The sequence below is a fragment of the Bos indicus x Bos taurus genome, chromosome 19 (assembly GCF_003369695.1).
Source record: "Bos indicus x Bos taurus breed Angus x Brahman F1 hybrid chromosome 19, Bos_hybrid_MaternalHap_v2.0, whole genome shotgun sequence".
Lineage (NCBI taxonomy): Eukaryota > Metazoa > Chordata > Mammalia > Artiodactyla > Bovidae > Bos > Bos indicus x Bos taurus.
Genome location: NC_040094.1, coordinates 49,022,976 through 49,034,717, shown reverse-complemented (window position 1 = coordinate 49,034,717; position 11,742 = coordinate 49,022,976). Strand labels below are relative to the sequence as shown.

The 11,742-nt window shown below is 54.5% G+C and overlaps 1 protein-coding gene across 4 annotated transcripts in view; it reads right to left on the bottom strand.

Moving 5' to 3' along the window:
- Positions 1–1,389: 1,389 nt before the first annotated feature.
- Positions 1,390–11,742, bottom strand: part of MAP3K3 (mitogen-activated protein kinase kinase kinase 3) — a 60,664-nt gene continuing 50,311 nt past the window's right edge. For 2 of the 4 annotated variants that reach the window (XM_027517602.1, XM_027517604.1), the window contains 9 exons: positions 10,873–10,934; positions 8,933–9,000; positions 8,652–8,744; positions 7,874–8,065; positions 7,226–7,374; positions 6,481–6,612; positions 5,872–6,001; positions 5,330–5,507; positions 2,604–4,138 (listed from right to left, as the gene is read on the bottom strand). In XM_027517602.1, coding sequence (XP_027373403.1) covers positions 3,910–4,138; positions 5,330–5,507; positions 5,872–6,001; positions 6,481–6,612; positions 7,226–7,374; positions 7,874–8,065; positions 8,652–8,744; positions 8,933–9,000; positions 10,873–10,934 — 1,233 coding nt within the window. In that variant the 3' untranslated portion in view covers positions 2,604–3,909. Of the gene's footprint in view, positions 4,139–5,329; positions 5,508–5,871; positions 6,002–6,480; positions 6,613–7,225; positions 7,375–7,873; positions 8,066–8,651; positions 8,745–8,932; positions 9,001–10,860; positions 10,935–11,742 lie in introns of all 4 variants that reach the window. The other 2 variants (XM_027517601.1, XM_027517603.1) reach the window with 2 other exon arrangements.

Below are 11,742 nucleotides of genomic sequence, written 5' to 3'. Positions count from 1 at the left end.
TTCTGACTCTGTATTGTATGGCCGATGGGGGGCGGTTTGTGGCAGGAAGGACTCACCACACAGAGGTGAAGGGGAACAGCATCAGGCCAACGCACTCCTGGCCCTGACTGGTGGCGGTGGCTGGTGGTCAGGGGTCTATCAGGCAGCCTGAGAAAAGGGGGTGTTCTTCCCAACCAGGTCTCTCCATGCTGCCGAACTCAGTTTGAGGACTGAACCCCACTGGGTCTCTCAACCTGTGTTGCCCAAGGCCGGGCCATCAGCGGGTGACAGTGCTGAGCCTCACTGCACTTTTGCCGAGTCCTTACCTAGATCCTCTTTGTCCTGGCAATCAGGAAGGGATGGTGAACCAGCGGATCCAACAAGTTGTGTCCAAGAGCTTAGTCTATATGCCCTTTCCTCAGCAAGGAGTCAGTGTGCCCCTTCAGGGTCCCTCTTCCTTCTGCTTTTCCAGCTCCAGGGACTGGGGCACTCGGTCACCATCCCAAGTAGTCAAAGGAGAAACAGCTCTTCTGCTTCTCTTGGGGACAACAGTTTACAGTGACACAAACAAGGAGGACCTAAGACCCCACCCCTCAGGAGAATAGACAGGAAGTCCGGACTGTCCTGCCCCAGACCCAACTGTCCTGGTTTCCCCCAGCTGACTGGACTGTGTAAATTGGCAGAACAAGAGGGCAGACTCCTAGGGGATTACCCGACCCTAACGCTATGCAAGTCCTTAAGTTCCTCAGTGACCTCGTGCCCACAGAACAGGGCAGGAAGCAGGGCCTCGAGCTCCGGTGGTAGACAGGCCACTGTGCTGTGTTGCCTTTGGAAGTGACAGAGCTAACAGGACGCAGAGTAGGCATTCTGAACCTGGGTCCTCAGAGCATGAGGGGAATGCACAGAGCCTCACTCAGGGCAGCTCTAACTTCTGCACCAGAGGCTTCAGCTGGAGACGAGGATGGTCTTCCTCTGCTCAGAGATAAGCAACAGCATCACATCACCCAAGAGCTACCAGAGGTGGCTCATGGCGGTACCTGCCCTGCAAGGATGTGACTCCAGTCAGCAAGGACTTCCCGGGGCTGGGAGGACTAGTGGGTGCCACAGAAGTCCTAGGAACTGAGCCATGGTGACGCTCAAGTCGGGTGAGCTGACAGTGTCACCTCAGGAAGTCAGCTGTGGTAGGACCATCCTCAGTAGATCTCCGAGGATTTAGGGAGGAAGAGAGGGTGCCACCTCTGAGCTGGTAGTGGTACCAGCCAAGTCCCACCAACCGAGGACCCCTCTGGGAGTCATTTCTAGTTCTCTGCTGAGGGATGCAAGCTTGTTGACAGGCAGCATAACCTGGTTTCTCCCAGGTAAACACTTACTACCTCCACCCCACAACCAAAAGCACTGCCACAGGACCCCTTGAGTATAAATGATCCCTTTTATTGTAAGTAATGCACGACACTGGCCTGGCTTTGCACTGCAAGCCCTCGGTCAAGATATAGTCAAATAACTATGGCTGCAGGTTCTTCTGCACGATCCACAATTCAGACACACAGAGCTGGGGTGGGCAGGAGGGCAGTGGAGAGTGGACTGTCCCCAGCCCTGGCCTCTCCATGTTGGGTTGGCCAAGGCCGACATACCCCACGGAATGATGAGCAAATGGTGGCATGGCCCTTCCCACAGCCAGCCTGGGGCTGCTAGGAGATGGCCCTTCAAATCCTTTGGGCCAGGCCATCCTAGGCCCCACAACTTTTCATCTGGATTATTTAATAAAAAAAAACAATAAATTAAAATTAAGCAACAGCTTGGTCCTGAGGATGCTGAGCCAGCATGTCCACAGTTTTTGGCACAAAAAAAAAAAATTCAGGGTCTTGTTTTTTTGGAGTGTAGGATTTGTTGGCTTGTTGGCAAATTCATTTTTAAAAACACATTCCCTGTGAGGTAAGACGCCGGGGGTGGGGCTCTGAGAGCCTGAACCTGGGACGCAGAGTCGTCTCATCTGGCACCGGCACCACTTCCTGTTGGGGTCGGGGACTGGGGGTCAGGGTGTGGGCCCAAGAAGAATGCTACAGCCATCAGGACAGGGTTGTGGAGAGGCCGAGCTGCCCATCGGCAGCTTTGGTCGAGACAAGGGGCCAGTCCCCTCCCTGGGCAAGAGCCGAGGTGGAGGCAGGAGCATACGCTCACTGTCTTCAGAGGGCCCGGCTGGGGTGCCTGACAGAGGCCCCTGGGGGGCAAGGATGGAAACAGGGGACCAGGCCCAACTGGCACCGTGCAACACACATTCCTGCAAAACCAGCTGCTTTCGTTTGCTCTTCTCTCTCTTGAGGCGTCCACCTGTAACAGTCTAGAATTGATATATATAAAAACCATCAAATATGATCTGAGATATAAATTAACAAGTACAAAGCCTCACATTACATGATGTGAAAAGGCTAAAAACAGCGATAGAAACTACATTCATAAAAGTGCATCGTCAACATACAACGAAGGCTTTGGCTTGTTCTGGTGCCCGTGGGGGAGTGGGCATGGCTGGCAATGAGCTGCCTGGCGCGAATCCCCAGCTCCTTGGAGACACCCATCCCTGGGCACTGGCTTTTTTTTTTTTTTTTTCTCTTTTAACAACAACTCCCAAGGAAACTGGGTGTTGAGAGGGAGGAGCTCTAGCAATAGGCACATTTTGGAGGGGAGGGGCCGGAAGAAAGGACCAGCGCCCAGGCTGAGGTAAGTAAGGCCGACTCTAAGCTGCTTGAAGATACTGGCTCCCTGACCCCTGCTGCCATTCCTCCCCCAGGGGAGCGAGAAGGGAAAGGGGCTGAGACCCCATGGGGATGGGCGAGGCTGGCCACGGAGGAGCAGAGCTGGAGGTTCCGGACACAGGTGGTGGCATCACACGGGCTCTCCCTTCTACCAGGCTGAGCTCTGGCCTAGCAGGTCACAGCCCGCAGACAGCCTGATACAACTCCCCGGCTCTGCGGAACGCTCCACTCAGGGTAGCCAGCCGGCTCAGATGCCCTCACCGTATTGTCGGTCTTCTCTGCTCCAGTGGGGGAACAGGTGCCAGCCAGGAGCACAAGGTCTGGGGCCATGACCCTCAGCTCTTTCCAATCTGGCCCAAGGCCCCAGCCCACAGCAGGGGTACTGAGCCCAGAGGGCACACGAAGTCTCCAGTTTAGAGACTGGGTACAGCATAAGAGTGACTCCAACTTGTAAAACACAGACAATTGCATTGACAAAACTGGGTCTCCCCTCAGTGGGGGTAGTTCCACATCTCAGGCCCCTGCTTGAGGGTGTGTGTGGTGGGGCAGGGTCATGGGGGCAGGCAGGACAGGCTCCTCCTTCCCTGAATAAGGCAGCATAACAGTTGCTTCATTCATCTTTGGTAAAGGACAGGGGCTGGCAAAGCTGGCCTGGGGCTCCAGGGAGAGGGCCACCCCGGCCTCTGCTCTCCATTGGCTGTGGGGTGCTGGGCTTTACCTCAGGCTTGGGTGGGCTCATCCAGCCCAGAGATGCCCTGGTAGTCTCCAGACATGGGGAGGAGAAACAAAGTAACACTCTGAATGAAAGTAACACTATTCAGACCCTTGTGTCCATCCTGTGCCCCAGACTCTCTGGGGTCTGGTGCTGATGGCCATGTCAAGACACAGCCCCAAGGGTGGGGCCCTGGGTGCCTCGCACACTGTTCCAGCTCCTTCCCCTCCAGGCTGAGCTGAGGACGCTGGCGCCTCGGGTCTGGCAGGCTGGGGGCTCCCAGTCTGTGAGGCTGCAGCCGCTCTCCCTGGCCCCGGGCCCCAGCAGCAAAAGGGCACAGACAACGCTGGCTGGACTCAGCTCTGTGGTCCATGGCCCTGCCCGGGAGAAGCAGCAACTTGGCTGAGCCCCCCAGCAGCCCCTTGCCCATGCAGAGGGGGCGGCCGGCAGCAGTGTGGCCTTGAGAGCTCAGTACACGAGCTGTGCAAAGTGGTGTGTGAGCAGCTCCTCGGCCGAAGGTCTCTGGCGGGCCTCCACAAAAATGCGCCTCAGGAAGTCCCGGCCATGCTCAGAGATGTGCGAGGGCAGCTGAGGGTTGGTGGGCTGGGTGGCGATTTTGAAAATGGCAGCCATGGCTTCATACTCTGCCCAAGGTGGTTTCTCTGTCAGCATCTCCACCACCGTGCAGCCCAGGCTCCTGGAGACAGAGAACCCCTGTGTCACCCCGCAGCCAGCCCCAAGCTCCCAGCCGCCCTGCACACCACTGTGAAAGGAGGTGCCTTTCTCGAAACACACTGAGGCAGGATGGGCCAGGCTGGGGGCTAACACCCCTGAAGAGGGTCCCCATGGCCAGAAGAGGTTTCACAGCCCTGTCAACTTCGTCCACATGGGCTTCATCAACCTGCACCCACCTGGCTGCTTCCTGATATCGGGGGGAACCACTGAGCATGTGCAGAAAGCGCTCTGAAATGACGGTACTGGTTTCCTACTGCTGCTTTAACAGTGACCACGAACCCAGTAGCATAAAAAAGCAGCCTAAGTGTGTTACTGCTATGGAGGTCAGATATCTAAGGGCAGTCTCACTGGCTGAAGTCAGTGGGCCAGTCAGGACAGTTCCTTGTGGAGGCTCTGAGAGGAAAGCCCATCTCCTGGCCTCTTCCCACTCCTAGAGGCTGCCTGCGTTCTTGGCTCATGGCTCCTTTCTTGTCTCACACCAACTTCTTGTTTCCTTTGTCACACCTCTTACTACTCACTCTTGCCTCTCTTTTATAAGGACCTTTATGAGTATACTGGGCCCATCTGGATAATCCAGGATCATCTCCCCATCTCAAAATTCTTAAAAATCACTCTGCAAAGGCCCTACTGTCACATAAGGTAACACTCTCTCATCCCTTTGGGATTAGGACATGGACATCTTCAGGGACCACTATTCCACCCCCTACAGTAACATTCTAAGAGGAAGGGATACTCTCATAACTTTCAGGACCTTTCAGAGGATGGACACAAAATTAGAGCAGCTGCAAGCCATCTGAGCACTAGGAGAGGGAGCCGAAGCCTACTACTGCTGCTTAGAGACCCATCCAGGCCTTCAGATGGGATCCGAGCTCTTTCAAGGATTTAGCAAACACCCCAGGGATGTTTACCACGGCCTTAGTTCTCAGCAATAACAAACAGTTGCTGTTCAGAGTGAAAACACAACACATCTGCTGTGTGTACTGCTGCAGGCACTACCACCCCTGCCCACATGGAGCCTGCAACCTGGCCTCACTGGCCAGAGGCCAATCCTCACTCCTGCCACACTGCAGAGCCCTCAGCCCCATTTCTAAGCTGGAACCACTACAGCCCAGACCAGGAGATGAGGGTCCCAGCACGTCCCCAGCACACTTACCACACGTCTGCCTTCCTTCCGTAGCCCTCACCGCTGATCACCTCGGGGCTCATCCAGTAGGGAGTGCCAGTGACTGAGCGCATGCCCGTGCCGGACATGCAGATGGTTTGCAGGCGCTTGCTGGCCCCAAAGTCCCCCAGCTTCACATTCCCAGCAGAGTCTCGCAGGATGTTGGCTCCTAAGGCATGAAAGGGCAGAGGCTGCAGCCCTAGACCCCTGGCACTTGCCACCATCCTCCTTCTGTCCTTCCCTCCCAGTCCAAAGGGCTGCTGGGTAGGATGGGGGCCTTGTGAGCTGGAGCGAAACTGCACAGAGCAAACAGGATAGTGGTGGGAGGCACCTGCCCTACAGCAGCCAACAGTCATCACCACAGCCAACATCTGCAGAGCCCTTCACTGTGTTTCCCCAAATCACTTAACTGATCTTCACACCAGTCCCCCAAGGAAGTCATGAGGGTTTCACTTTTCACAAAGTTCACAACAACCAGGTAGAGAGTCCCCAAGTTCCCAGGTCATGGAGAGCCCACAGCCTGCCCCGCTCACCCTTGATGTCCCGGTGAACAATCATGTTGCTGTGCAGGTAGGACATGCCTTCCAGTATCTGCCGGGTGTACTTCCGGGTCACGCTCTCTGTCAGAGCGCCGTAGGCCTTCAGCTGGTCTTTCACTGAACCCTAAAGCCACAGGAGTCAGAGGGGTCACTGCAGGAAGGAGGATGGAAGGGGGCAAGGCTACTTCCAGACCCCAGTGTTTACCAAGGGAGTGAGGTCCAGTCCCCATTTGTGACAGGCCAGGCACTTAGCTAAGGGCTGTCAGGCAGCTTGGAGAAAAGTATGAGACAGCCCTTCCCTCAGGCCAGGGTGACCCAAACCCAGAAGGGAGGTCTATGTGCTCCACATAAAGGCAGTACCTACTGGACAGTGCAGCTGCCTTGGGAGCCTCGGGTCAGGGGAGCCTGGGACAATTCTCACCCCAAACCATCACTGCAGCTAGACGCAGGACATGCTGACTCCACGCCCTGCCCCTGCCTCGCCTTTCCCCTGGAGCCTCTGGAGACTCAGGTAACCACTCATGTCAAAGTGACCCCTCCTCCACAGCCCCAGTGCCATGACAGTCCCTCTCTTGCTGTCTGCCTGCATCACGGGGCACATACCCCTGGCATGTACTCCATGAAGATGGTCAGAGTCTTCTCGGCACGATCCCGCAGGCAGCCATAGTACTGCACTATGCGCTCATGCTGCAAGTTCTTCAGCAACTGGATCTCGCACTCCAGAGCACTCACCTCCTGGGAAGGGGCCCAGTGGTCACCGAGGCTTGCAGGCCTCAGTTCTACCTGCCTGGCGTCAGCTCCGCTTGCCCTAGTCAGTGGCCTCAGAGGAGCCCATCTGCCGTGGGAACTTCAGCTGGAGAAAAGGGGGAATGTTCTCGACTGTCTGGCCCTTGCCCACAATGCTGGCTAAGCCGTGGGACTGGGCACTCCCATGCTGGAAGACAGCAGACAGTGGGGTGGGAGATGGGTTTGTGGGTGCAGTTAAGGAGTTCAGGTAACTGCTGCATTTGTCCACTCAAACTGGAGTGAAGGCCACAGCCCAAGCTAAGCTCCAAAGACGGGCTCCTTCCTGGCTCGGGGGCTGGGAGAGAACGGCATCTGTCTGCTGAGGTGGGGGGTGGGGGCAGGAGCTGCTCGTTGTGCCACTGCCATCCAAACCAGTCTGGGCGGTTAGGTACTTTGACACCAACTAATCTCTCCCTAGGACCGGGGTAGATGGTAAAGGAGCTTGGAAGGAAGAATGATGGGAGAAACAACCTGTAGCATCTAAAGCAATTAGTCTGTGCAACAAGACAGGCATTTTGTTGAGAAGGAGGAATTGGAAGTCAGACTGTAGGGAAGGCAGTACCTTGCTTGTCTCAGGACTGTCTGGGTCAAACTGCACCTGCTTGGAAGCAAGTTCTCGTCCTGTGTCCACGTCATAGCACAAATAGACCCTGCCAAAGGCACCCTGGCCTAGGAGCTTCCCCCGGCGCCAATTAATGGGGGCACTGGGAGCTACAGGAGAACAGGAGGAAAGAGCATTAGAGCTAATGCACTTGCTAAGGCCCGAGCTGCCCTTCACCCAGCATCACCACACCTCAACACAGCATCTCCACCCTCACCTGGAACAGGCTCAGGGCCCTGACCAATCAGAACTCAAGGCCCACACCCTGAGAAGCACAGGACTGGCTAAAATCATGATTAAATGCTTATCTGAACTGATTAAACACCTTTATACTTCCAAGGCCCCCAGATAGCTCATTATGTCAGGGATTAAGGAGATCACTCTTCAATTTAAACGTGGAGAAAACTAAAGGCCAGAGAGGAGTGGCTCATCACAACAGTGGAGTGAGGACTAAGGTCCAGGGGATCTGCTGCCCCCCTCAGGCTCTTCCCCTGGGTACAGATGGGCCAGGGCAGCCACCCGCTGAGCCCAAAAGCCCACTGGACTCGCTGGCCCCCCGCCCTGAGCATCCCTCAGGCAGGCCCTCCCCAGCCAGGGCGCACTGCTCACACTTGGTGGGCACACTCCTCTCCTGCACGGAGAGGGCGTTCTCGCTGTCGGCGCTCCGCAGGCGCGCGCGGGGGTCCAAGTACTGCACCGCCAGGCCCAGGTTCTCGCCATTTGTACTCAGGGAGCGGCTCGAGGGCACCAGGGTGAACAGGTTGCCTTGATGACGCCGTATTCGGGGAAACGTTCTTCTGCCTAAAGGGGTGCCAGGGCCAGAGCAGAGCAGGTCAGAACCCCGACCACAAGGCCAAATGTGCCAACCAGGTCACAACACCAGCTCCAGTCCATCCTCTCTTCCCTCCCACCTGATGCTGGCCAGAATGGCTGATGTCTCAAGCATCCTGAGGATCAGGACAAAAGCAGGAATCAGCAAGCAGCCAAGGGGTTTAGGGAAACCCAGCCAAAGGGAAAGCGCAGGGCTGGCCCTCATGCCCCACAACACCCGTGGGGCCAATCCATGGCTGCTCTCTGTTTTCCTTGGCATCGTAATCCTACACCTCTGTGGAAGCTCCATTCCGTTTGCTGCCTGAGGCAGAAGAGGGCAGTGGAGAGTTGGCGCCTGGAGCACTCTGTGCCCTCAGACAAAGGACTGATTTCCTGGAGGCAGTATCCATCTACAATACCATCCTCCTCTTTTTAAAAAACACTGACTCTACTGCCTCAAGCCTGGATGCAGTTCCTCAGGAATGCAGGAAACGTGGGGCCTGGAGTGCCTGGGCCACCCCCTTCCGGTGGCTGTTCCTGCGGTGGCCAGCAGGGGGCAGCGTGGAGGCGCACTCACCATCGTTGTAGTCCTTGTGGTGCACCGACACGTGGTAGCGCCGGGGGTAGGTGCCACCTTTGACCCCTTTGTCATAGAGTGGAGTTTCCCGATCTGAGGAAAAGAGAGGGGTCACTGGCTGCTCGACAGGCCCCGGTGAGTGCCTCAGGAGAGCCTCCAGGTCACCTGAGACCTGAGAGCAGCAGGCCCCAGGAAGAGTAAATACAGCCCTGGCTTCTCTTTCCCCCGAGCCGTCCAGGGCAGACACCTTGCAGTGCTCACCCACCCTCTGCAGAACTCACCCGAGAATTCCTGTCTGTTGTCTGGGAAGCTCTGGGCTCGCGACATTCGTGATTTCCGGAAGGATGGGCTAGAAAAACAAAATCAATCACACAGCAGACTTCAGGGTCCCTCCAAAGTAGCTCACCAGGTCAGAGGGCAGGATACCCAGACACACTGCTTTTTGTGACTCCTTTCCACACATGTCATTATATGGTAGGAAGTAGAGTTCAAGAGAAGCAGACCTTCCTATGCTTCCTACTTTCTCTTCACTAGTCTGAGGCCCACATCTGACATGATCCTGCCTAATGAGGCCCTCCAGTGCTCCCTATCTCCACTGGGGGGCAGAGTGCTGTCTCTTACCCTTTCCTCCCACTCTGGTAACAGGAAGAATGCAAAGGATCCCTTGCTCAAGGCAGTCATAAAAACAGTAATAACACCCAGGATCTTCCTTTCAGACTAATCATCACTATCTCCTCTTAGAGATATGGAAAACCGAGGAACAGAGAGGTTAATGGACTTGTCCAAAGCTATTCGACTAATATTTGGTGGAGTTGGGTCTATATGGCTCCAGGTCCCATGAAGGGAAGATGAAAGCTCTGACCTTTGGTTATGCTGGGCCCCAAGGAAGTAAGTCCAGGTCACTGAGTCTGACTCCCAAGGAGATGAAAACAAACCATTGGAGGGCCACTGGAAAAACTCAAGAATCAAGAGAGTCATCTTTACCAGCATCCACCTGAATGGCCCTTTTCCCTCATGTGTGAGTGCCTTTGGAGATCAAAACTCAGAAACTCTCAAGGCAGTGGTGCAGGGACTGTCCTCTACTTCCCAACTGCCAGACTTTCTGTGGTCCTGTCCCACACCTACCCTCCCCGACCAGTGTGGCCACAACACTCAGCAGAGAGTTCAAAGCCACAGTCAGTCCCTGTCCCGGAAGAGCCCTCAGTTTGCAGCAACAAACTCTGGCACTTTTACCAGTGCCTTCTTGCTCTTCTGCTTGGAAAGCCTAAAATAAGGCTTCAAATTGGATGCCAACAAGCAACTGTGACTGTGCTCTATGACACCTGGAGGGAGACCACACTCATCAGAGCACCGATCTGTTAGAAGAGACACAGTACAGACATGGCAGGGTCACAAGGTGATTGTCCGTGTGAGCAATTGATCAGTTCCACAAAGAGAAGAAAACCCTCCAAACTGCTCGGTGGCCTCTGACCACAGCCCTGAGCCCAGCCAGACAGGGTCAAAATGTGCTCCTGGGCATGATGAGGTCAAGGAGAGAGACTGGCTGGATCAATGCCAAAGCCATCTCTAAACACCCCTGCTGACTGACAAACCAGCTCCACAGACTATGGGGTGTGTGAAGGACAGCACTTGTTCCCTCCCAAAGTGTAATAAGAACACAGCTGGTGTGTAAGATTACACACCAAGCGGGCAGTGTGGTAAGCTAGGCAGTCTGGATTATTCTGTTTTCTGGTTTTTATACCCCAGTTTCTTATTCCACCAGAAACACTTGGAGGAAAGAAAAAAATGAAAGTAAACCTACAGGTAATAATTCAATTTTGTCCCCAAAACACTGAAGGTCCACTGCTTCTCAGTCCAGACCTCAGCAATGAGGCAGGGGTACAAGGGCACCATGTATTATGTGGGCAGTCAAAACACACAGAAAGTGCTGGAAGCAACGGAGCCAGCATTTATCCATGTGAACTGCTATTATGACCTATTACATCCATCTGATTACACAAACAGAACATTCTCCTGGTGTTTGGAAAATTAAGGAGAAGGCTCGGAATGCTAGCGAGAAGTTTCTTTCCCAAAAGCATGAGGTTCTAGCCATGGGCCTGCAGACCAGTGTCTAGTTCAGGGACACACACACTAGCTAACTCTATTTCCTTAGCTCATCAGTTCCAAAAATGCCTGTGCACCAACTCCCAAACCAGCCACAGTCCCATACCTGTCTGCTGACCTGTCCAAGGACTGGCAGCTTCCCGACAAGGAGTTTTCAGCACTGCTCAGAGGATCCAGCATCTGCAAGGCAAGGCATACAGTAAAGCCCCAGCCCCAGCCCCAGCCAGGTACCCAGCCAAGACCAGCAAAAGGTCCTTTTTTTCCCCCAAAAAATATGAAAGTGCCCTTTCTCTGCCTGGGCAGTGGGAAGAATGGTTAGGCAGGTACCGTTCTCCCCCACAGTCTGAAAGGCAAGTTTCCAGGAGTGAGAAAAATGCCTGGCTGGCATCCCAAGGCGCTCTGCCAGGACAGCAAAGCAGAGACGCTGCTTCTCTGGTTGGCATTTTCTTGGCTTGCGAATGCTGGAGCCTGGTGCTGGAGACGGTACTACCCTGCAGAGGCTTCCAGTGTGTGTGTGGGTGGGACGGTGATGCTTCTGTTTACACTCCATAATTTATAATTTACAAAGACAAGGAGTGTCCTCGTTTCACAGATGAGCCACTGCAGGTCTGGAAAGGGGAGGAGTATTGTCTGAAGTCATGAAACAAGTCAAGTCAATGCACAACTGACACAGAACACAAGTTTCCCGGTTCCTGGTTCTCAGGCAGGGCCAACAGGTATCTGTGTGAGTTGAAATGTTTCTCTGGCCCTTGGTCAAATGCAGTAACAAAAAGTCTTCAGATTAGCCTTTTCTCCAACTGATCTCCCTTCATTTTGCCTGGGGGCGGGGGGCGGTGAAGGGGTGTATTCACTGTCAGAGAATTCATTATCTGAGATCCAAAGTCAAGCATTACATAGAGAAGCAAAGTATCAGAACTATGAGAATCCACGAACAACTTTCATAAAATTGGTTTCCAAGTCAAACGATCTCTTCCCATTTAATGCTGGA